The sequence below is a fragment of the Falco cherrug genome, chromosome 11 (assembly GCF_023634085.1).
Source record: "Falco cherrug isolate bFalChe1 chromosome 11, bFalChe1.pri, whole genome shotgun sequence".
NCBI lineage: Eukaryota > Metazoa > Chordata > Aves > Falconiformes > Falconidae > Falco > Falco cherrug.
In genome coordinates, this window is record NC_073707.1 from 10,912,386 (window position 1) to 10,939,141 (window position 26,756).

At 37.8% G+C, this 26,756-nt stretch overlaps 1 protein-coding gene across 13 annotated transcripts in view; it reads right to left on the reverse strand.

The window, feature by feature from the left end:
• PIK3CB (phosphatidylinositol-4,5-bisphosphate 3-kinase catalytic subunit beta) overlaps positions 1-26,756 on the reverse strand; it is a 101,078-nt gene that overhangs the window by 34,052 nt on the left and 40,270 nt on the right. For 8 of the 13 annotated variants that reach the window (XM_055723367.1, XM_027808973.2, XM_027808970.2 and 5 more), the window contains 7 exons: positions 23,535-23,654; positions 8,826-9,011; positions 6,863-7,088; positions 5,040-5,263; positions 2,203-2,385; positions 1,772-1,942; positions 777-854 (listed from right to left, as the gene is read on the reverse strand). In XM_055723367.1, coding sequence (XP_055579342.1) covers positions 777-854; positions 1,772-1,942; positions 2,203-2,385; positions 5,040-5,263; positions 6,863-7,088; positions 8,826-8,978 — 1,035 coding nt within the window. In that variant the 5' untranslated portion in view covers positions 8,979-9,011; positions 23,535-23,654. The remainder of the gene's footprint in view (positions 1-776; positions 855-1,771; positions 1,943-2,202; positions 2,386-5,039; positions 5,264-6,862; positions 7,089-8,825; positions 9,012-23,534; positions 23,655-26,756) is intronic. The other 5 variants (XM_027808975.2, XM_027808974.2, XM_027808972.2 and 2 more) reach the window with 1 other exon arrangement.

Genomic DNA, 26,756 nt, shown 5'->3' on the forward strand with positions numbered 1-26,756 from the left:
AGCAAAAAAACGCACTGAGTATCCCGAATAAAGCATCAGAACAGCAAACCTCAATGGCTAATTAAATTTCTTCCTAATCTACATGACAAGATATATAGCTCATTGATCGCCAAACAAAATAAAGGAAATTAATGTGCTACCTCACAAGCAAGTGTCCTGCAAGGTCTTAAAGTAATTGTGTAACAAATTCCCATGTGTTAACAACCTGTGGTCTGTGAAACAGTCAGAAGCCCAGTCATGTACATTTTTACAGGAAGCGATACTACAGCTTTTTTTGTGTGTGTTCAGCATGTTTAGAAAATAAAAGACAGATTGTATAGAGGCATGCAGTCCAATCTTAGACAGACACAGAGTGTATTCTGGACTACAAAAATACTTTATGTTCCATTGAAAAATGTTTAGTACTTAATCTACATCTGTTTGTCAGATGTTTACAGCAGTTCAGTTAAAATAAACTTATTTCACACCAATATCAGTACTTTACAGATACCATCTTAATAAGATCCAGTACCATATGAACATTCACATCACACTGTCCATAATTATTGATAATGTTCTAATACACATACCCAACTTCAGACAAAAAAGCAAAACTTTAGCAATAAAGCAAGTCTTTAACCAATGCGACCAATATAACTGTGAATAACTAAAAAAGCTTATACCTGTTCAAATTGAAATCTATGATTTTGAGTTCGCTAAACATTGAAAATCATTAAAATTATGAATCATTAAAATGGTGAACAAAATATCTTCTGATACTAGGCATAGTTACTTACTTTGGCATTTTCTTCTGTATTTAGTTTATTACCCTTTAATAGGATAATCTTGAAAGGGTTGGAAATATCCCATACACTCTGAGAAAGAAACAAAGATACAAGTTCATCATTAATCAATGCCACATATTCAGACCTATTTTATAAGCCAAGTGTTTTAAGCAAAAGCCATAAACCAACTAAAAGAAGATGCATTTTTAAAAATATAAGTTTGGAATGTTAAAAAATAAATCAGTTATCATAAATACAAGAGTATACAAGATGCCCTAATGGGGAAAAAAGTTGGAGAAAACGCTCAGCTGAAAGGTGAGTGGGGTGGGGCTGGCAAATTACATTGAGTACTACTGGCTGACAATTCTGAATAACTCTTCAAGTTTATTATTCATTGTGAATATATACAGCGTGCACAACAGAGCCAAGTCTGTCCACATTTCTTACGAGTGACAGTACATAAATCCTAACTGTGCTGTAAGGCCATAAGTCTAGCAATAAAGGAAGCACTATGTTAAAAGATGTTAGATGTGTATTATGGCAAAAGCTGCCATCACTGAAGTCGCAACACCATGCAAGGTATCTGGCACAACGTGTAAGATCGGACCACTACTACCCAAGCTAGTGGAGCCTACACATTGCAGGGAGGCTGCAGAATCCAGGTTCTCTGCAATAACTTCTCCAGTTGGTGGTAACAGATCATTGTTACATTGATCAGTTACATTGATCAGCTCTTCTGAGTTGTGATTAAAAGCAGAATCAATAGGAAAGGAGACTGTGTGGGGAGAAGGAGAATGGATGAGGTGAGGGAAGGTAAGAAGTTTCCAAAAAGCCTCAAGTTCTGCTATTTCTGATGCAAACCTCACAAGCAACAGAAAGCTCCAAGGAGACCCAGGAGACCTACACTGGGAAACAGCAGTAGTAGCATAAATCCCAGGCACTGTGATTTATATTCCACAAGTCACTGTTTCTTTGGGGTATTAGATATTCTCCGTATATCAACTTACAGTTGTTGTTCTTGTTTTTTTTGGTGGCAGAGGAAGAGGAAGGTTGGATGATTTGCGGTTTATGGCAGCTTCTACGGCAATCATCTCCTGCTCACACATTTTCTTTATGGTGCAACACTCCACTAGAGTCAGCTGAGGAAGAGTCCTGTTCATCACACAGTTGCGTATATACTAAAAGCCCATGGGAAACAGTTGTTATCAGCTAGTAGACTATTTTTATGGCAACTTTCAAGTCAAAGAAACATAATGTATTACAAAGATACAAAGGAAATCGTGTATATGTATTTTACAATTGGAGACGGCTGCAGACATGAGAAGGAAGTATACTACTGTTCAGCACAGGTGACCATTCAGTGGCACAAGCAGCAAGGTCCAATTTTGGCCAAGGCACCAGAGAACTGTTATGATAAGTTTCAAAGACCTTTATTTACCTGAAACTGAATTAATGGGTGATCACCAAAAACATATTCCAGTCGTCCGCTAACTTGCAGCACATAGTCAGCAGGATCAACCTCCTCATCTTCTTTTCCATGGATAGTCAAACGTTTTCGGATTGCCAGCTCATTCAGCTTGATGGGATTCATGTTAGGAGACACCTGAAAACTAAATACATCCTAACAAAACACAAACAGGAATACTGAATATCCGTAGTCAGATGTACAAGGCTTAAATTCTAGCACACACAATAAAATAGGCAGAAGTAGTTAACTTAAAAAGTCTATTTTAACACTCACAGTTAACGTCTACGTCTTCAGTGCAATCAGAGCAACAGACACCCTAAAAGCTGCAAAAGGGTAAATTCCCAAACTTTTATGGTATCAGAAGTACTTCAAAGAAAACAGAACTTAATTTTGATCTAGGAGCCTGTATTTTACAATGAGCATGAGTGAGACAATAAACCATGCATATATGTCAAGGTATTTAGCTGTACTAGATGTGTAAATTTTTCTTCCTTCTCGCTACTAGCAAGTTATCCTCTTTCTAGGTACCCCTGTACTCAGAAGAAAAAGAAAGCTTCAGGTAATAAAGCAGAAGAAACCGTTAATGTGATTTATGTACAAAACCACCATCTTATTTGGAGATTTGTGAAAAGAGGGGTAGCAGCCAATACCTGTAGCATTCCAAATACAGCATGGAAAGGTGCTGCATTTTCAATGAAAATTTTTAATCAGACCTTTAGAGACTATCTAAATATTTCCAGAAGTATCTCTAATTTTGATGTGTTCTAAAAAGATAAAGGTAAGAAGTTACATTCTTCTTTAATTTTTTTTAAAAAGCTTTAAATTAATTTGAAGTTTCTAATGTAAAAGCTCTTCTGTGAAAACTTACCTCCCTTAATCTACCACATTATGCTCTGCACATGCTTATTTGCAAAGGTTGATCCAGCAAGTTCTGGGGTTTTGTTTTGATTTTGGTTTTTTGTTTACACACAGACACACTCCTGAAGATGTAAGTATTCTAAAAGCAATCATTTACAAACGTGAAGTGTTGTCTGGCTTACATTCTTTTGACTTGTGCTTTATTTATATAGAAGTTTACTAGTAAGAAGCCAAGCTGCCCTAATGGAAAAATCTAACTTTGTATGTTATTTTCTCAGGTTCTGCATGGTTCACAACAGCTTCCCCCTTTCAGAAAGCTGCCAAACCGCGAAGGCTTTCTTCTCCTGTCATAACTGGTAGTGGGTAGACAGGGAATGACATTTTTCCTTCCCAGGAAGCTGGGGACAGCTATGACGGCTGCCTTACTTCCAAACTGTAGGTCTTTGCACTTAGGTCACAGAAATGGGGATCAGTCTCTTTCTCTTGCTCCAGAGACGATCAGGTAGCTTTTATAGCTCACTCATGCATCCTAGATAAAAAATATTTTAATATTCCCTTCTCTCAATCTTGCAGCGTTCCTACTGAAAGAACACAACAGTCCCCCATACCTTCCTATTTAATTCTTGTGAGACTATTCTGATACTCAGATGATTCTAATACTCTGGAACAGAGTTTACTGCTCTAAAAAGCAGCTCAGATTTGAACTGTTAATAGCTTTGAAGGTCAGAACTGGCAGCAGAAGCATTCGAAACATTTGAAATGTCAGCAGCCTAAACTATTACAGCGGCAGGCAAATACATTCTGCACCAGCACGAACTTTTGCACTGCTTTTGTACTGTTATCATATGCATATATATACACATTAAATACTTTAATCTAAAGCTGACAAACACAGATATTCTCACTCCAGAACAGCTACAAGTCCTCTGTTAACCCAAGAGGACTGGAAAAAGGTTTTGTCAGAAAAACACCTATGCATCCAACATCAGCTAGTGGTACTGGACCAAATTCAGCATTCACCTCTGCATTAAGTGTCTCCAGAGTCAGGTATGATTTTACTATTTGGAATTTTTTATTTTTTAATTTTTAAAAAAGATAGTATCAGAAATAATAAAGTTTTGTAAATAAAATCAGCTGAATCATTAGTAAATCAGTATCTAGCACCTGGGTCAAAATGGACACCAAATATAGACTGAGATATTAACACACCTGCAAGATGTTAAGGTTTCCAATGCTAAGCCCTCACCATTACCCAAAAGAATACAGTGCGAAAATGAGTACTGGGAATCTGGACTGGTGCTGAATTATAGCCTCTTCAATACCAAAAACCTGAGACTAAATAATTCCAGGTGGAAACCACAGGTGTTTTTATTTTAAAAATACACTAGGAATTTGTTAGCTAAAACAAAAAGGTACCTCTAAGTTTTAGCTACTGTTTTATCTGTCTATGTGCATGTCTAGTCTAGGGAATACTAATTCCTCTTTTTTTAAAATGTATTCCTCAACCTCATTAGCAGATCAACTCCAAAGATGTTCAACAATGCATCACAGAAAGTGCATTGAATATGGTGCCTCCCAATTCACCGGCATCCCCTGAGCCTAAAACTGAATGCTAACGAAGCAACACAGTAACAGCTGGCAAAAAAAGTCCTGACAATTTTGAATTACACTTTACATTTAAACAAATGCGAAATAATATAGAATATACAGGTTACACATTTTGACTTTAGAAGCAGAACTGTAATTTGACTTTAGAAGTTCAGTTCACAACTGTAGGTTTGTGTCCTCACTTTCTTTCAAGAGTCAAGGATCCTGATGAAAGAATTTGCATTTTAAAGCAAACACCATTAATGTTAGTATTTTATTTCATTACGTCCTTGATCGATCACATGCTAATTCAGATCAGGATCAAGAACAGCACAGGAAATGTGATGAACAACCGCTCCTACCTGGCAGTTATCAAAATGAACAGCCACTACAAGATTTCCACTATAGAGCTTATCTTGGAAGCTCTCTGGAATAACAGGCTCCTGTTCTGGTGGGTAAGTGTGTTTTAACCAGTCCATCCAGGAGAGACCCACAAGCGACTGAATCTTTTCCTCACTGATTCTCCGCATTTTAGCTCGGAAGTCATTCACCTCGGGATCTTGTAAGGCATCAAACTCATGGAGACCTGAAAGAATTCAAGCAAGCAAAAGGATACCTACCTAGACAAACACTGCCCATTTATTTACCACCCCACTCAAACTTTTATTATCTTTAAGGTTACAGAAGTGGCTTTCTTCAGATATCACATCCAAAATGGGTGCTCAAAAGTGAGCTGGGTTCTATGGTGTCCTGTACATCAGTGGACTTGCAAAGTTATTTGCACAATTCCCATGCAACCTGGCACGAGAGTTTAGTTCAAATAGCAAGAACCAATGCCTCTCTTAGGGACTATTAAACGGAAAAGCCAACCCCACCCTGAGTTCAAGACAGTTTGGAAAGTTTTAAGCCTCTCCTCACACGAGCAAATGCATCATAAAGACCATAGAGGGGACTAAGTGTTTGCAAACGAGGGGTTTTTTTAATTCCACAGAAAGCCAACAATCTTTTTTGATTTGTTTAAAAGACAAAAAAGGGCAATAGTGGGACTGTAAATAGATACGTTTGTTCTTGAATATTCCTTGTGACTAAAATCTTCTACTCAAGGCAAAATGACAGGATTGAAAATTCAACCAATTCAAGACCAGTCAAGTTCCTTTTCCAAAACACATCAAGAGAGAATACACAGTGGAGAGTCCACACAGCTGCAATTCTTTGGCACTTAAGGGAGTATATGGCCTGCAAGTGGCTGTTTCTTGCTTTTCTCTTGAAATTTGAAGGACATCGTCCAAATTACACAAAGCACTGAACACCTTTTGAGAACAAACCGCTAAGTTCAGAAGCTTAGACAGGAACCCACTTTTTCCACTCCTAAGGTACAAAAGAGGGGCTGCCTAAGGAAGGATCTCGCACAGCTATAATAAGCAAAATACTCAATTAAAGTACGTGAATTTCTCAGAATCTGTCAGAATATGTTTGAATGGTTAAACTGGCTAACTGTTTCCATTGTCAGTTTTAACAAATAGGCAGACAGTGTACTACTGAAATCTAAACAAAACCTGCAGTCTTTATAAAAGAGCTAACAATGGTTTATTGTTTTAAAACAAGAGGTATGACCTCACACGACCCTGTCAATCTTGATTGTATAACCAAGCAGAGTAGATTTAGAAGCTAAAAATTCTGTAATAACATCAAAAACAAGTTACTGTGAAACTTTTAAAAATAGCTTTTCATTGTTTGCTGAAAATCAGCACCACAATTGAGAGTAAAAACAAGAATCATATTGTTAACCAACTCAGAAACCATGTACAACAAACCCACAATAATTTCTAGTTTCTTCTGTGCCTTCAGTTTGCTATTAGGCTATTTATGACAACACTTTTCAGGGATTATGCTTTCCTTCACCTGGTAATAACAGTACAGATTTCTCCCTCAACTAGTAAGATAAAATTTGCTCTTGTCTGATGTAGTAATACAATTCAGTGCCAAAACACAATAGAGAAAGTAGTTTTCAACAACTTTCAAATGTTTCATCCTGAGTATTTAAATTCTTTTAAACTACATCAGTATCAGATAAAGAAAGGGAAATTCTGTCAGGGAAATACTTAATGTTCCCTGCCCAATTATTAAGACCCTCAATACAAAACAAAGTTTACCTTTGTTTTTCAAAATAATCAAATGTAATTACCTTTGCCTATAAGGACACCTATTTTGGAATCCAACTTTTCTCCTGGATCACAATTCCTCGTCACTAGTTTAAGGACAGGAAGAAAGGGTCTAACATCACAAAGTCTCCGTGATTCATCCTCTAATTCTTCATGTACAGCAGTCTGATTCACGCATGAGAACATGTAAGAGTCAATCTCCATGAGGAGATGAAAGAGCGGATAGGAATGTGCCTGCTTCCATAACAGCTGCAAAGAAAGTACATAAAGAAAGCATGGACATATCTTATGGCACTGAAGGTAACATCAATTTCTATTTACATTCCCAATAGAATGTAAGAATAACATGTTTGCCTAACTTGGTTCATTTTTATCCCTATATATGGTTACATATTTACTTTTTCTTGTTTGGAGGCCCTACCTTGAGGTTATTTTTAAGCAGCAACTTGTGTGCATAAATATCCCAGGGGTAAAAAATACATAGGGACAAGTACTATGAGGTGATGAGAGAAGGGCAGCACTAACCCTCAACCTGATGCTTATCCTGGGATTGACCCAACATAGTCCTACTTGCAGCAAAAGTTGCAGGACTGCGGCTGTCCCTACAGTAACAAGTTTATCAAGTCATCTTTTTATACATCCAATTTGGGCTTGTCACAGTAACGTGGTGGGAGCAAAGCTACTAATCCGGTATTGCCCTCAAAGTCTTCATTATTGTTTTGTTTTCAAATACAGTGATTTCTGTGAAAGACCTCTGTAGTTATAATCAACATCCCTTTTCTTTGAAAAAGAGCTAAATATCAACAGTACCTGTTTATAGCACATTAAGTTTTAATGTGCCAAAACCATCAAGAAAACCAAACAGCTTAGTTCAAGTCCCTTATTGTTGTCACTTACACACTTGTTTTTTTAAATTCTTTATCATGTGAAATCACAATCAGCTATTCCATTATCTTACCCACCAATTAACCTGTAGTTGCCTAGGTTACCCTTTTACTAAAAGAACAATTAACATTTTTCCAGTTAGAATCATTTCAAGTATTTGCGTATAGCACATAACTTATTTCTTGGATCACTTCAATTTCTAGTGGCACTCTCACTTCTTCTAAAACACTAAGTGGTCCACGGAATGAAAAAAAAAAATAATACTTCAGTGTCTAGAATGTTTCAAATTACAGTACAATAAATTATACTACTGGTACAAAGAAAATTTCTATAAACAAGTGAATACTGTCAGATTGAATAGGAATTAAAAACAATGTATTTATTTACCAGGCAATGCAAGTAAATCACGCTTTATGTTCTTTTAGAAGTTTATTATGCTTAAGGAGCAGATTACTTTGTGTTGTACTTCACCCAGTACATAATTCCACAGTACCCTCGTTAAATGCCCTCACATGGCCATTATTTGATGAAAGGTCAGTAGATTACTCTTTAGTATCTGTGGTTATTTCCTTACCTCCTGCTCCCCTTCCTTTGCTTTGAGTATTCCCTCACTTTTTAAGTGATGCCCTAACAAGGCACTTGTGCACAACTTGTAAGAAGTGGCATACGCCGTTTTTATTAAAGTACCCATCTTTGGTGTCAATTAAAAGAAGCAGGAGCACAACCTGTGCCTTCTCCATTAAAAATCAAATCAGGCACAGTGTCTTCTCTTTGCACACTAATTAGAGACATGTTAAATCAATGTACAACATACTATCAATGTGTTAAAATAAGGCTTAGATGTAGCAACACAGTATTAATACAGGGCTATTAGAACAGTTTCTGCTGAAGTGTAACCAACAGCAAGAAGCAATTTCTCCAAACCTTGCCATCTGCCCAAAAACATTCCAAACCCCCAGAGTCATATACACCTTTATTAATCAATCTGCTATGCGTGCACATTCAATACACTTGATTTTCCAAAAAGCACGTAAAAGTCAGAAACAGCACTCATTCCAAATATAAGTTTAACTTCAAAGTTAATTGACCATTTGGTATTACCTGTTTAATATGAGATATGGTGGCATCTCGAGGGACATCCAGGTTGATGTAGATTCCAGTGGGCAACAGGAAGTCCACAGATATTGAGCCATCAGCACCAATCTGCGAATCCACCGCCCAGATGTCAAGGCTGTCTGTCACGGCAGGAGGCATTATGGAATCTCAATAATATCATAACCACATGGCCTTAGGGGAAAAAAAAAATATTAAAATTCAGTATATTTAACCTTCGATAATTAGACACACATTTTAAAGCCTTTGGAAAGATTACATAAGCCTGCTTGTACAGCTCAGCTTGCAAGTCTGGGGTCTCAAATGCCAATACTGCAAACACATAAGCATAGTTTTTATACTAAATGGAATTAATGCGTAATAAAAGCACTTGCCTGGTAAAGCACTATTGTTGAGATGTTTATGTCATTAAGATAAAGTGATATGAGAACAGAAATAATTAATTAGCGGTTAGCTGAAATTCATTTTAGATTTTCTCTAAAACAATTTATCTTCATAAAATACAATCAAAACAACCTTCTTGGATGAAGCATGGCAACATTTAATATGAAAACACATGATGAATTTCCTAATTTTGTTTTTGCATATTTCCCATTAGTTTTCCATAAATGTGGCCAAAGTGACATATTCAACTTGAAAGTCTAGATTAACACAGGAAAATCATCTTCAACTCTATTACAAAGTGACATTCCCCTCAAAAGACATTTATTGCAATTTGCTTTCACCCTTAAATAAAGATCACCTCCTATGAATTCAACACACTGTGTAAACTACATCCACTGCAGGGTAGGAGGAAACCCTTTGTGTGATTTAACTCACTACACTGGCTTCCCGATTACTTTTCCTTGTATTTCAAGACTTTTTTATTTACTCTTCATTCTACCACTAGGCTTTCTGACCTTCCAAGACTTATTTTTTGATTACCACTCTCTAAAGATGTGTCTTCACTGTTCACTGAAGTATTTACCTTCCTCTTCATCTGACAAAGGGCTAGGAAGTGTTGTAAAACACTATTGTAAAGCACTCCTCCACTAAGGACACATTATCCCTACACCTTTTTAATTCTTCTAAGACATCACAAGATGTGGGAAGTCACCATTTGTAAAAAAAAAAAAAAAAAAAAGCCAGTATGTGCAACTCCACGACTGCTACAGCTTTCCACCACATTTACCACTCTTTCCCTTCTCTTTTAGATGCCCTTCCTGCTCTGAAATAGGCCTGTTCTGCTTAACTGAATGTATTTCCCCTATTACAGCACCAGTAGAAAAAGCAGGATATAACCAATACACAGGGCTGCTGTATTGTAGGATGCTTTATACATCACAGAGCAGGTTCAAACAAGAAAAAGAAAAAGATGTAGCACAACAGCCTTCTGAAATCCAGTTGCTACTGCTGGGTACGTGGTTTAGAAAAAAAATGTTTGACACACAGTATTTTCCCCTTTGTTAAGACACTAGGCAAAATCCCTTCTCAAAGGTTAATGCTTTCTACAGATGCTAAACTTATAAGGGTATACTGCACTACGTTGCTTAAATTGGTCATGCCATTGAATTACAGACAATTAGTACTGTATGCAAACTTTCCAAATTTATATGCATTTATGAACACATGTGTTCAATCCCAAAGCACTTTATTACTATTTGTCCCCAAAACAAGCAATGAGGAAATTTTTTATAGTGCACCATAGTTGAACTGCCCACAAAACTGCAGGAAACCAACTACATCATCATAAGAAAGATGTTTCATTCATCTCCAGCTTACATTTTTTCTTTATAAAGAACAGCTTAGTTTAGGAAAAAAATCACACTGCCAGTTACTAAATCCAAACTTTACGATATGCAGGAGTTAATGCATCATTTATTTTGAGTTAAATTTATTTGATACTCCTATTTCACAAAAATTCAACTCTGTAAATTGGTAGGCTTTTAAACCAAACAATTCACTGTCGTATGCATCGTTGTCCTTAACTGACAACAGCAATGCAGAAGTGGTACTTCAGAAAGTCTCTTTGTAATCCCTTGCTCGATACCGACAGCTTGCAATGAAATAAATAAACAAGAAAGCATAGCGGAAAGCTAAATGTGCCTACAATGAGTAACAGAATATGCCAGCAGCACAAAAATCAATTACTAATTTTTTATTGACAAACAAGCTATTGACATTTTGTACATATTAAAAAGAGCTGTTCAGTGCCAACTTTTAATGATCATCATTGTTAAACAAACAGTATCATTTAAATGACCATTTAAAAATATTCACAGTCCATCTCTGCTTCCTAAGTACTGGTTTCCAACCTCCAGTTACCATAAATATATAAAATCGCTCACCTGACATTTAGAAAAATTCAGATGATTAAAATCTTCAGCAGAGAAAGAAGGTTGGCTACAAAGGACTGAAATGTCCTAAGGCTTACCAGGCACAGCAAGTCCAACACGCCCATGGAACCCAGCTAAATACTCAAAGCAGCTACTCGGTACCACAGCTGTGCTACTATTGGCTTGCTAGTCCAAAGCTGCCTTAGGTATGAGAGAACATGTTTAAGTCTCACCTCTAACTGCCACGTAAATACACCGAATAATGAGACCCAAGTCATTTCAAAACCTTTCCATACAGTCTTAGCAAGGTTGTGAGGACCCACACAAGCATGACTGCTGCCAACACAACTTGTTACCACACTAAATATGCATTCACTTAATTTTTTGCCTGTACTAGATAAAAATACAGTAGAAATTTAATGAAGTGCAAACAAACCCCCTCTAACTTTCAGAAAGCATAAAATAAGGAGAAATATTTTTACTCAATAGAAGCAACAATTAGGGAGCTCCAATCTTTGTCATTATTGAATAATAGTTTATCACCATTGGGTCCTCACCCCCAAAAATAAAATCTACTACACTGCACCAGACTGAATCAAAACAAGAACTGGAGGTGAGACTGCGGCCCTGGTAAAAACAACAGATCAGATATGGAAATATTTTTTCTTAATTACCAGATCTTTACAAATCCATCCATCCTTCACCCATCAATGGGCGTGGAAAGTTTAGCATGGTGTATGATCCCTTTAAATTGTCTAAAAGAAATAAAATTTAACCCCATCATGCAACACAGGCTACACTATTAGAATAACATAGCATCTACCCAAAAAGTCCAGAGAAAACGCATAGTTCCTCACTATCAATCAGTATACCTTTAACAAGCTACTACTTAAATATGAAACTATTTCTTTTCTTTCATCCAGCTACTTCTACCCGTGACATCTTGGCTGCAATTTTGTTGTAACTGACAACAGTAGTCACAGAAAAAATCATGTGAATTATCTAAAACTAAAAATTTTTCATACTTGGACATACTATATTTTCAGTTATCTGTGGTCATCATGGTAAAATAAAGCAGTATCACCGTTATAAAGCATTATTTTAACAGGTACAGCAGCAAGGAAAAACTACAAGGAACAGGTGAATATATTTTGTTTATCATTTCTGTTTTAATTCAGCACAAGACCTTTTCTATTTTCATCCTCTTTTGGATGTTTTTCCAGCACATTTGCAATTGTCGAAACCACTTTAGCGCATCAGCAAAATTTTAAAACGTTCTAAGAAACAAAACTCAAAAATGCTGTTACATACCCTATAACCTAGGCACCGCAACGCACAGAGTTATAAACTTCTTGTAAGACACTTGTTTATAATTATGGATTTCCAAAACAAACATCAGAATCTTTTAAAATTACATTTCCATTTTCAACTAAAAAGGGAAGAGAAATCATCACATCAATCTGAGCATGCTGGGAAACTATTCTTGCTTTCAGACACTTACTCAATATTTCCTTCCTCAAGGAAACAGGTTACTGTCTTACACAGTCATCACCCAGTTTCCACCAGTAGCTGACATCACAGGGGTCAAGAGAGAACAAGTATTTATACTGAGAATAACACTGATTGCCAACATAAGACGGCTGTGAGAATGAGTCACGGGCCAAACTGTAAAATGTGTGGTGGCACTAGTGACTAACAATCTGACATCTAGTAACTGAAACAAAGGCAGAAAGCCATCTGGATTGGGAGCAATAGCACCGGAGACATTTTAAACAACTTCCAGCTAAAGGAAAAAATGAACAATCAAAATAATAATAAAAAGCTATTTCAGGCTGTTAACCTCATAGCTATTCTTGCCTACTGTCATGGTAAAAACAACTTCTCATACAAAAGGAGGAAGTAATTAAAAGAGTACTTAATCTTGGCTACTCAAATATCTAATCAATGATTATTTGCATTTAATAGCAGTTAAGCCAAATATTAAATGCTCTTCTAAGTCACAGGTATGTAATATTGACAGACAGCATTCAAACATTCCCATGTAAGCTGTAAATTCTCTCTAAACTTTGACTTATTATTTTCAGATTCATATGTATGTGACACACACATACAATCTCAAAACTGCTCAATTTATATTTTAATATACCAACAGGTCCAAAAGAGCTGCTTAGACTAATGGAAAGAAACAAAACATCTGCAGAACAAGAAAGACAGAAAGAAAATTTTAACACTCATCTTTATATTTAATATACACAGACAATAAGCCCTACAAGATTTCTCAAACCAAGACAACTGCCTGCAATTTTTACGTCTATAAACCCGTACATCTGGTATGTGCACCAAGCGTTAAGACTGAAGTGGAACAACTATCACTACAAGCTGTCAACATCTAGGTTGTAAGCCTCCACACTGCACCATAATACGGTTTTCCTAACACATTCCCAAGCGAGCCATGCAATCCAACGCCCGGCCCACCGACAGCTAGAGGGGAATGCCCACCTCCCCCCTTCTGCTCCCTCTACTCCAGGCTGCCCCGTCCTGCCCCAGCACACCTCACAAACAGTATCAGCCTATCATCCAGGTGGAGTCAATGAGTAATTTTCCTTCACGTTATCTAGTTGAAGTAAATCACAGAAGGATCTGAAGAGTGCCAGAGCCTCTGAAAGGAGAGGAATGGAAGCAGGACTTTCCCATCAGCAGCAAGGCCCCAGGTTGTGTCACTGCGCTTCAGGTAACTAGGGCCTCAAACGCAGCTCTACAGTGGGCTAAAACTGATAGCAGATCACACTGCTCTTCCTGTCAGCGTGGTAAGAGTACTGATCCAACTGAGACTTTAGGTATTTCTCTTCTTTAAAAACAGTTTTCAGTAAACAGCTTTCCAAGCAGGCAGGCTGCATGAACACAGAAAGAAGGTGGTGGTAACACTTAGCTGGGAGCAGGGCAGGAGCATCCCTTCGGACAGCAGTCTGCATTCTGAACAACTGAAGCGACACATGAAATAACACTTTCATTTGCTTTCACCAGAAAGAAAGAATGCCCAAATAAAAGACAATTAAAACTCTAAATGCCTAAACCAAAATGCGTACTTCACATAATAACACAGTTCCAGCTCGGTAAAAGGGGAGGGAGGAATCTTGTGAACCATACAATAAGTTACATAGATTTTCATCACTGGTGTCTTCCATAAACATTCACTTGTCTTGAAACTGCTTCACCAACGAACCAGCCTGTTGTACCATATTTTTGTCTCCATTATGGATTCCTGCAGAGAGTGAGAATTTCCTCTGTGAAACCAATGTGAAAGTTACAGAATTTAACTTTCATCTTTCCTCTGTGTTGTGACCTTGATCATAAAATAATCAGATATTTTAAGCAGAAGAGACCAGCCAAAAGGCCACAGCCCCTGAACAGCTACTGAGAACAGCTATGTGTTCCCAGGTGCAGAGTTCTTTATTGTTCTTGTTTTGTTGGGGGGCGTTTTGTTTTTTAAAGGACTTAACCATCTCTAGGCAGACAGAAAAATTTGCTCTAGTTCCAGCAGCCTTATTCCAGAAGAAAAGAGACCTTGTAGCTTCCTCTCCATCCCCCAACAAAAGTATCTCTCATCATCTAGCCAAAGAGACCACTAATAAAGGAAAAACAGAAAAAAACTAACCAAACAGGAAAAAAAAAAAAGGACTACCAGGCGCAGGCTGCTTCTTCATTGATTCCTAAAAGGGTTTCAGGAAAGATGACAAGTCAAAAGTAAGCTATAGAAGTTTTTCTGTGAATTGCAGCCCACTCATTTTTTTTCCCCTAACCAAAACATGGAACTAGAACCATGCGTGCCTGGGCTGTACAGTGCAGGTACAAAAGCAGCTTGTAAAACAATATAGGCAACACTTCCAGCCAGTGCCAGTTACTAGCAGAACCACCAGAACATTACACGGTATAAATTTACAGAACCCAGGCATTCACAACATTCCCGAGAGTTACAAGACTTCTTTTAGACTAAAGGATCAGGAGGGTTTCAGAAGCTGTGGTTACAAGCTGGGGCCGAGTTGCCTTACTAAGCCATCCACTCAGAAGCTAATCCCGTTTTGCCAAGAAGGCAGGCAAGACCAGTTTGTGGCACACTCAATTCCATCACGACTACTTGAGGACAAGGCAGTATGAAAGTCCACCCAGCTGCACAGGCTTCAACACCACTGCTACAAGAGCTGGTAAACTCAGTTTTACCTGCGTCGAGTAGTTATCTTGCTCATGTAAAGGAATTAAATCCAGAAGGTGCAAATATCTGACATGAAACAGTACTGACCAAGAAGGTATGAAGGATGAAACGAAGCGCAGGAGAGATTTTATAAGGTTATCCTCAAATTAAGAGCTCAACAAGAATATGCGCAGAGAAAGCGAGCCTGTCTGGAGGTACTGCAAAATATTAAGACGTGGAATAACAATGCAATGAAGTTCCCTTTGAAACTAATTTATCATCTCAGCAAAAGACTTAGACGTTAAAAAGTACTCACAAATATGCATAGATTGTTATCAATACCCAACATTAATCCCTGTCAGGTAAGTTCTTCCGAAACAAACATTATTTTGAAGAATGCACCAACTCTGAAATCTCACAGTGTCATTAAGTTAGAAATTCTCCTTTACTTGTGAACTCACCACAAATCTCCTAACACTCATCCTCTGAGGTGTATTTTTCTGTTATTAAAAGAATGTCAATGTAAAATCCAATGGAACATTCAACCTATTATCCTGAAGCATAATTAAAAAGAATCTAATAAAAGACAAGTAAAAGAAGCTGCAAGGAAGCTGGTGAATATGAATACCCATATAATAAAGTGTTAGAGGAAAACTCTGATGCCCTGTTACCTCTCATAGCATCTCCTGGGCTGCCTCATAGCACCAAGGAAATCCAGTCTTCAGACATCTGAAATTGTCACTTATCCCTGAAATTGTGGTCACAATCCACAGGATGAAGTAAGCATGCTATCCCAAATAGATGGCAAAATTGGGGGGGGGGGGCAGGATTATGTGTATGAAAAAGTCCATTTCCTTAAGAATTAAGTTTATTTTACACGACCTCTTTCAAGCAAAGTTGCATTTTAAGGGCACAGAAGTATCTACAGCTCTGCATGTTAAATACAAACCTGGGTTTATTTTTCTTTTCACTAAAAACATGAATATTTACATAAAGGACAAATATTCAGAAACTAGCTTGTTTTGATTATGCAAAACCTAAGAGTATTCTGCTTATCCAGATTTTTGCTTTATATAATGTTAATACAACTGTTAAGCACCACATTCGAGGAGATCATCACTGTGATCAATACAGCTCTTTATCTACTGCTTGCTCTGTCATGTGGCAGTCAAGGGGCTAAAAAAAAAAAAAAAAAAAAAAAGTCTTGTAGCAGTGAAAGCAGTTGAAAAAGGCCACCCTATCCAGGCACACAAGAACACTGTTTAAACAATATCTCACTGTCCAGAACAGACTAGATGACAATCTGACCACAGTAATTTTCTAGGAAACAGCAGCAGCATATCACATCGTGTAAGTAGGAGAAACACTAAGCACTTACACAATAAAATCATTGTAATCGTTTTTCTAACTACGCAAACATCCAGAACTATAAAAAGATGAGCGAGCTATAAAGGAAATATTTGAGAACAAATAAGGGAAAAGAATCTAGCAGCAAAGATGGAAAAGGAGTCAAAATACGCAGGCAGGTTTATGTCCTATGCAACTTAGCAGACACTTGAAAAAAACATCAAAGGAAAAATTCCTCCTTCATAGTATCTGAAAGACTTCTGAAGGCTCTGAATTCAAGAGTACATACACTAAAATCTGTGTGCCAGTTCATGGCTTTGTAGAGCTGCATCCTCTTCTGTTCCCAAACCTGTGACAAATTCAGAGCTGCTGGCACCCCCGTGCGCTCGCAGGCCCAGGACCGCTCTGCAGTCAGCACACTGGCAGCAGCCTCGGGGTTGCAAGGGGCTCCCACTCTGCTGACGCTGCTCTATTTATACATATAATAATCTGCAACAGCATCACTTCAGACACTGGCTTGACCCTCGTAAGCCACACCGCTCCCTGCATGCCGTTTCACCTTCTCTGTAGCTCGCTTTGAGGGCAGCCCACAGGGAGAAGCAGCACTGTTACGATTTTCCCCTTCCTGGCTGGTCCCCACTTGCCTAGCCACACAACGGAAAACCAGCACGAACAAATATTACTAGTCTTCCACCAACTCGGGCCTCGATCTGCCTCACCCTGTGACAAGCAGGTATCGTATCTAAAACGCTGCTGAGGTGACAACACTGCCGTTACCCTCCAGCACCAGTCACAGGGATGAAGTCAGGTGTAAAGCAGAATTACAACCTAGGTTTTGTTTAAAGGTTTAGCATGACAAGAGAAAGCACCTATGCTAAGCAACACACGTACTACTAAAAACTGTATTTTCTGTTCACTGGACCTCACAGTTCACACAGGATCAGTACTGACCCTCTTCTAAACATGGGATCTGATACACTTTAGTGTATGATGATGACACTTGAAGTTTATGCTGTATGTCATTTCATACCATGCCACTGAAATTCCTGTTTTGTCCCAAAAAATGAACCCACTCAAGGCCTTCTACAGCTGCACAGGTGAATTTCAATCTAAACTGCTTACTAATTTAAAAATAAATACAAACAACTTGATTATAAATACAAATGCCTATATCAGCAAAGCTAAGGTTTTCCCACTCCAGAAATGTCACAGTTATCTATCTACAATAGCAAAGATTTTAAGAATTCAAGACATCTACAGTGTAGCCTGGAAAGTTATTTTTAAAGATCATGTGGTACTATAAATATTTCCCAGCAGTTTAGTTCAACTGCCACATGAGCTGGCCCTATGGAATGGAAGATTAAGTGTCCATTTAGTCAGGATTCCTGCAGAAATCAGAATAAAAATATCGCTGTTTATTTTTCTAAAAATATCTATGCATAGGAAACATGAAAGTACTTATTTAAATGTGAATCCCTCACAACGCTCAGACTGGTACCAAGAGTGGTCTCTCAGCCATTCAAATCTCAATTCTCTCATGTTCCTCATGAAATACAGCTAATTTTCCACAAAGAATTAAATTACGGTTTTTTCCATGGTCCCCGATTACTTTGCCTGTTCATCTTCTGTAGCTTTATTCCTCTGCTGTACCTATAGAATTGCAGAGTAAGTTTTAAAAACTAAAGCCAGAATTTTAAAACCACAATAAATGGAGTTTCTACTTTGATATTAATGCCACTAAAAAGAGATATGAAAAGAATGCCAACATTAACTGGTTTCAAATTAAAGTTTAATTCAATTTTAAGCAACTTGATTTGAGCACATGGTTAGATTAGATTACCTCTGGTCATCCCTTCTTATGGAAATTATTCTATGATTCAATTAAAGTGTAATTTTAAAACTAGCTGTAAATGAGATTATCGTCTTCAGAAAAATTTTTCCTGCAAAACAAGTCTACAGGTAGGAAACAACACTATTAAACTGGTAGTCCAGGCTCAGAAGACTTATCAGAACTGGTTTGAACAACAAGGATAAAAGGAAATTATTACTCTTCATTACTTTATACTCAGGCAACTAAACACAGTTCCTGCTCCCTCCAGATATTATTCTCAATGAACCAAACTAATAAAACTTAAGCTCAGGCTTCTGATAGGCTTCAGACAGCACATCATTCACAAGGAACACAAAATACGAAAGTAACATAACAGCTTCTCACAGCCAGTTCATGACTATCCTTTGCTCTATCCTGAAATACATACATAAAAATAAGGAGTTCAGGTCATCTTTTTGTATTGTACTGTTAAAGTGAGTGGCAAGGAGAAATAAAGACTTCTTTCACATTTAAATGCTACTGCCTGAAATTGTCTTTAGAAGCTTTTGATCAGGGATCACACTGAAGCTGGGGCCACTATAAGAAAACATCCCCTTTCAGCTCAATGGATTCCAGTTCTGAATATAAAGAATATAAAGAAATGGAAGAAAACAGCAGATTATAAGAGCACTGTCACGTAAGTAACAGTTAATTTGACACCTCAACCAACAGAGTCAGGGAGACAAGAAGGAAAGAAGCTCAAATGAAGCAGAAGTCAAGTAATTCAGCATTCTACGTCAACTGGGCTGTGAGAACATCTCATATGCTCACCTCTAGGAAAATGTGTCAACAGCTCTCTTAGATATTTTGGCAGGTTTTAAATAGCAGCAGGCAGAGTGGGATCTCACGTGAAGGCCAATGCATTCTGTATAGCATGCTCCAGGAGAGTAAAGTGAGACTGATGATGATTTGAGAGAAGATTAGACCGGGTTAGTTCACAACCTAGATAATTCGCTTTTGATAATCCAGATCACTGTAGATAATTTTATGTACTAGGGGAAAGTTAGCATGAAATCTTAGGATATGTTGAGTTCTAATATTAGAAAAAGGTTCTACTAAACATTTCAATGATGGAATGCTCACATGGATATTTTAAACAATAAAAAAAAAAAAAATCAAGCTTAACAAAAAAGGTGAATGTAGCTGGCACAAGGGAAGAAAGAGGACTGGACAGTCAGACTGCAAGGGAAAGGAGGACAAAGAGCTCAACCTCAGCCCAGAAGAACCTTTTAACCAAAAATAAAGATGTCATTTTAACACAGGTGAGTCAGACAATTTCCTACAAAGCTGCATAACTGCTTGTGCCAGCAAAGTGAAGATGTAAATAGAAGCAGGATGAGTGGTGGAGGAAGAGTGACAGCTTCTTCCAGCCCCCAGGGCTGGGTTGCCACTTTACAGTTCTTAAGCTCATTCTAACAAATGCAGGTAAAACTACAGCCTAAAGGCCTGGCATTATAACAGCTCAAGCTATTATTCAAGCATGTAATGTGTCTGTCATGAATTTGAAAAGATGCATTAATTATCTGGAGTTGTGCTCTTATTGATTTACTGTATTAAGTAAACTGTAGGGTCTCTCTCCCCACATTGCTATGAAATAATTATACAGGAATTCTTAATAGTCTTAACAAAAAAACTAGGAAATACTAAATAAGTATTAGTTCTGCTCCCCAGTATTTTCTCATCTGTTCTACCACTCAAGAGTAATTACTTGTCCCACTGTAAACACAGAGGAAAAGACAAGGAAATATTCCATTCACAATACATTCAAATACATAAATGTATGGTTAGTATTTCCTCTCCTTTTGAATTGTACAAAGGGACTTAGACCATTAAGTGTTACCAGCAGCTCACTATTTCTTTCAGCTCTCAAAATGTTAAGTCTCTAAATTATGAGCTAATGACTTTCTACTATAAAAAAAGTTAAGACTAGAAATTGAGGTTTTCCTATATATAGATACTTCTTCACACAGGGACTAAAAGATTCACTTTTCAATTATTTCTGATATTTCAATCAAAACCTCTAGGAAAGAGGGTTATTCTCCAGCAGACAGATTGTATGCATCTAGAAAGAGAGGTAAAAAAGTGAAATAATTAAAGAGTGGAAAACTAACGAGGAGTGAAATTTTGTCCAAAAAGGAGAGCACACAGACCAAAACACAGAGTCGTCACATAAGCAGACTGTGCTTAAGTCTCATATACAGAGATGCTATAGATATTAAAAGCTAAAAAGATGCCCTTTAAGGAAAAAATAAAATAATAATTTACATCCTCCATCAGACATTCTTCCTGACCGGGCTGGTTTCTTACACAGAGCAATCTGGTCTGTATTTTTGCACTTAGTTTTCTTCCAACACCAGCTTCAATGTCACCCACTATACAGATTCAGAGGTGGCTGTTTCACAGCTGTTTGTTATATGAACAGGACTGTTTAATGCTGAACAAGCATTGAAAGAAAGCCAACAATTCAAGTCTAATGCAAATATTTAAACATATTTTATACACCTTTTTAATTACACTTATTTATAAGTCAACTTGAAATACAATGCCATTTGGTAGAAAAGAACAATCCTAAAAACTGCACACAAACAATGCTTTTGTCATGAAGTTAATGGTAATAAAGTCAAAAGTAGTCCTGGCCATTCATCATAAGGACCAAAAATAATTAAGATTATCTAAGAATCACAGACTAATTTAGGTCGGAAGGGACCTGTGGGACTCATCTGCTCCCAAGATCAGTTTCAACACTGAAGTTAAAGCACATTGCTTAAGAGTTCGCACAGTTAATTTTTAAAAGTCTCCATGAGCAACCCACTCCAGTGCTTAACCACCTTCATAGTGAATTTTTTTTTTCCTCCTGTGCAACTGGAATTTCTTTTGTTGCAACTTGCACATTCTGCCACTTGCATTCTATCTTTCCCTCCACCTTGCAGACACGTGGCCATATCTTCTCTATAATCAGCCTCCTTCAGGCAGTGGAAATCTCTAGTAAAAGATCTTTGTCTCCTTTCCTTCTTTTAAAACACTGTGAGAACTCCACTTGGCTTTTTATCTTGAATATAGACACTACTCAGACTTTATTTTAATTGTTTTACTACTTCAATGAAAGATGTCAATCGCAAAATACTTTGTGATGACTGAAACCTGTACAAGCATACTCAAATGTCCAAATCCAAACAAACAAACAAAAAGGGTTCAAAAATATTTCCGCAAAAAGGAAAAATTAGAATCAATCTTAGGTTACAGCATCTGAAAAGTTCACTGGCCGCTAAAACCATGAGCAAGTTTTGTGCCTGCAATAAGCCTGCATATGACTATTTAATATGACTAATGCTGCCTCCAGTAGACATTTTTAATTTCCTTTGTTTGAATAGCTCAGTTTCAACTCTATTGCCCAACCATTTCAGTAACTTGATTACTGGAGTCAAGAATTAACTTGTCAAAATAGTGTGTAAGGAGCAAATAGGTGTTATTTTATTAGGACATTGTAACAGGTGCCTGTATTTCTACTGTGTTGTCTGGTGAGTCAGTTAAAGACAAATAACTTCACAAAACACAGTTTCTGAAAACTTCAGAAGCCAGAATTCAAATATCAGGTGCTACAAGAACCTCTCACCGGTATATTTACCTGTCACTTGACATATGGCCTAGATCAGGAACCGATACAAATTTACATGTGCTGACTTAAAATTGGAGCATTTGCTTCAAGTACTTACAGAAAGGGAACTAGCACACACATTGACCTCTTCAAATCCACATTTAATTAAAATTTTATAAAAATTTCCTGTCTTTAAAAAAAGTTATAAATCCAAACCTGCCAGTTAAAAACACCTTGGAAAAATACCAAGTAGGAAGTTTAGCTTGTCTGACTAGGTTTCACAGACATTTTTCTGCCCAAATTATGACACCATGTACACATCCCTTTTTAAAGAAGAAGCTAAGAAGAGTCATTTCCTCTTGGCAATAAAGCAATATGTCAAAATATACTTCTTGCACACTAAAACCATCTTCCACTCCCCTTCAGTTCTAATGGCCAGATATTTTTCATTCCTAACTATGCATTCAAGTACATTTCCAATGACTCCTGCAGAATTACATGAATGTATCACACACCATGAGTAAAATCTGCATCAGACAGAAAATGCTGCAGATTTTTCCCAGTTTCTAACCCCTACGAGAATATGTTTAAACATTTTACAATCTGATGCAAACTAGGTGACAGAAAAATGATAACATATCCCATCTCAAGCAAGTGAAGCACAAAGAAATTAAGAATTACACTGCATCAGTATATAAATGTTTAGGTATCTACTACCAAAAGATGCAATCCACAGTCCCCGAGTTAGGTAGTTAAGCTTCATGTAGCATAAATGAGACAGACATCTCACAGTCTAGAATTTACAAAAGCTACAAGTTACCTACAAACAGCAAAGAAAAGACATATCTGAGATCCATAACTAAAGACTTATCCTAGTTTGATGGATGATGAAACTGCAATACAAGACAAACAGACAACAAAAATATGAATGTCACACAGGAAGAGCCAGGAGGGAAAAGTTACTGACAAAAAAACAACTATATTTTCAAATTCCCTGGAAGATACAGGCAGGGCTTTAACTTTTCCCAGCAAATCTGGGGTTATATGTAAGTACATCGACACTAGGCTGCTTCCCGCTCAAAACCATACCCAGAATACACAGGAGTCAGAGAAAAATCCTAAGCCCATCTAAATTTCATAAAACACAATTGCTTTCAAGATGGGAGACGCTTCACTAAGAGTCCAAAAGAGTGTCCATTACCAGCTGATCAACTGAAATAAGTATGGAGTCACTGATGGATTTATTTTAAAAGCAATTATAACAAATTTAAATACAATAATAGCCTAATAACTATGCTACTGAGTTTACAGGAAGAAAAAAAAAAAACTCAGAACAAACAAAAACCCACCAAAACAGCCAACCACAACCCGTAATACTTACTCCAGACAACCTGTTCCTGTTTCAGTCTGACTGTGTAGTGAAGATAGTGCTATTAAACATCGCTTTCTTACTATAACCCTTGTTTTCTCGGAAGGTTCTGCAAGGTGACCTAAATGTGACCTAAAGAAGCAAAACACAACATAATGTAATTAACCAAATAAGAAAACCAGCAATTTATAGTTGGTTTAATAGCTCCATAAACTTTTTCGTGCAGAAGTGTCTAATTAACTCTAATATCTAATCTTTGGATACTACAGTACCATATTCACATTACACAATCTAACAAACGAATGTCAAATACTCACTCAGTTACCAGAAAGTAAAAAAAGGAAAAAAATATGTAATTTTAACAATACAGGCATCATAATCATGAATTACGTAGCCAAAAACATTTTTTAGTTGCCACAAATATTTGTAAATTTTTGTATGCTCAATGTGGATGAGATCAACAGACATCCACTGTAATTAAAGACAAAAGAAAGGGAATCAGAGTTGCCTTTGCTCTCCTAACCACATCTTTTCTTTTACACTTGGCTGTAAGCTGGTGAGGGTTTTTTGGTGGTTTTTGTTTTGTTGGTTGTTTGTTGGTGTGGGTTTTTAAGTGTAATGCCATCTGTAGTTCTATTGTGGAGAATCTGAGTTGATGACACAAGTGATCCCATCTTCCTATTCAGATTTCAACTTGTGAAGCAGCAGGAGAAAGGTTCAACACATCTCCCCCTACCAACATCCTGCAGATGTACAGGACAAAATGCAGCCACAAAGCCAAGGTATCATCTCCATTTAACTCTACCTTGCAAACCAGACTCTCACCAAACTGAAATAAACAAAAAATAATTTAAAACCCCATTGAGAACAAAGTAGTGCTATCAGTTTGCACTGATATTATCTACAGGTTTGTAGGCTAAGCCACAAAACACAAGGCATGTAACTACATTCCTCCTCCTACAAACAATTCTTTTTCTAAACCACACCAAGCAGTCCACACAGTGCTTGTAGGGACACAATTCCATACAGCGATCAGGAACTATCATTCCCTCCATCCCACACGGAGCAGAACCTCTCTGTGGATCAGCATGTAGAGCACTGTGAAGCAACTTATATTTATTCAGTGGCTTTGAGGGGAAAATAGTTGCTGCCCCATCTGTTTAAGTCTGAAAGAATTGTTACCGCACCACGCACAACCTTTTGAAAACAACAATGTGGTACATAAAGGTATGAACCAGTTCAGAAACCTCTCACGATTAAAGCCCAGGAGCCTACAGCAGGCAACAGACAAAATGAAAGACTAGAGAAAAATGAAGGCAGCCTTACACAATTTAGAAATTGCAAGGACAAAGGAACAGTGTGAATTTCTTAGAACCAATGCTGAAGCACCAGTCTGGCATTAATGTTGACAGCCATGTCAAACTTGTGCTTATGGAGTCAGAAAAATCAGAATTAAAAGCTAGTGGCCAGAAGGCAGGCGCTTGGGACAGGGTGTGAAACGCATCATACTATATAGATAGAAGATAAATAGTCATTGCTTCCAGAACTTCCACCTGCGGAAGCAATCTTTTATGATCTGTGGCCCCTCAAAGGAGGGGAGGGGAGGGAGGGAGACACAGTGTATGTCTGAAGTACCATAACATGGGGCAGAAGCAGGATGTTATTTTAACGCAACACTGGACATCCCAATCTTCTAGAGGTCTGTGGCTAACTAGTCATGTGATGACAAGTCAGATGGTGGGAGCCTAACACACCACTCTAAATTCACAGGAAACCTTTCACGAGAAACCTACCAGCACAGCAAAGAACGGCGTTTTGAAAGTGCATATATGCCACTGCTGGTATTACAATATGAACTTACTCTCCCACTCACCAGTCAACCACATCCATAGAGGTTGGCAAACCACAGAGGACCCTCCCAAATGAAACACGGGAATCACAGGCAAAATGTACAATGCTAATTTTGTAATGTCAGCACTGATACACTGGAAAAAACTGTGACCCTATTCCTTCCCTATACCATACTATCTATCCTTTTTATTAAGTTCATAAATGGGAAAAATGTAACACAGATGTGTTGTCAGATTTCTTGACTAAAAGTGCATTTGAAACACACACACAGAGTTGGCACTAGAAAAAATGAAATGCACTTGGTGAAGTAAATACCAGAGGAGAAAGCAGGCAGTCACATTAGCACTGAAATTTCTGCTCCGAGCCTTCTTCTGTCTCATTCTTTCCTTTCTCTTCACACCACATAGGGCGAACTGTGACCTGGAACAGGAGACAGCTGCTTGGTTCCCATCATGCTTCAAATCACCCCCATCTTAAACAGTCAACCTCCTGCGCTGTATGCATCTCCAAGACATTAGCAAGGCAAGGAGAGCTAATGGTCCTCATGCCTTACTCAGAATTTGGTTAAGAAATAAAAGAAACGTGTATTAGCACAGTGGTCAATGCACTGGTGTCTGATACAAGAGCTGGGCACAAGCATAAAGCCCAGAAAATACTCAGGGTCCCTAAATTGTACATGTTTAACAAGTCAGTACATCGTGAACAGCTCCTGTCACAGTTTATCAGTTCCTGTGTTCTCCACAGTCTCTTTCCTGCCAGATTTCTGCTCGCTTCCCTACAGCTCTCTGTCCTTTTCCCCCCCTCTATTCTCACAGTAGTTTGCATTTCCACTGCAATTCCAACGTGACATTGACAACAGGCTTCCTGCTGGTCCTCTGCAACCGACTGTACACTGGGGATAGCCAGGGGAATGGCTAGCCCTCCAGACCTTCAAACGTTTCTGATGCATACAAACTACCTGCTACTGTATTCAAGCATTAGAAACAAATAATTACAGGATGACAGTGTGCAGCTTTATTTTCCAGCTAATCAACACTTCTTGTTTTTCAAACCAGCAGAAGAGAGGTTAGGAGAGATGGTTATCATGTAACTGCAGATCACATCACGGTCAACCTTTCATATGCCAGTACACTTGCTGCCTTCAAAGCACGAGTGGAACATTTTTCCAAGGCTGGCAGCTATATTGACTAACAGACCAAGGTACAAACTCTGCTGGCCCTTTAACTACCATAAACAGGTAGTGAGAACGCCCAACTACAAGAAATACAGAAGAATAACCTCTGGGAACAGAATAAAGATCAGAAAGACCTGAAGCAACTGCCTCAAGCAGGGAACACAAACAGCACACACCTTTTCCCCACTGCATCTTTCTGGGCAACACGG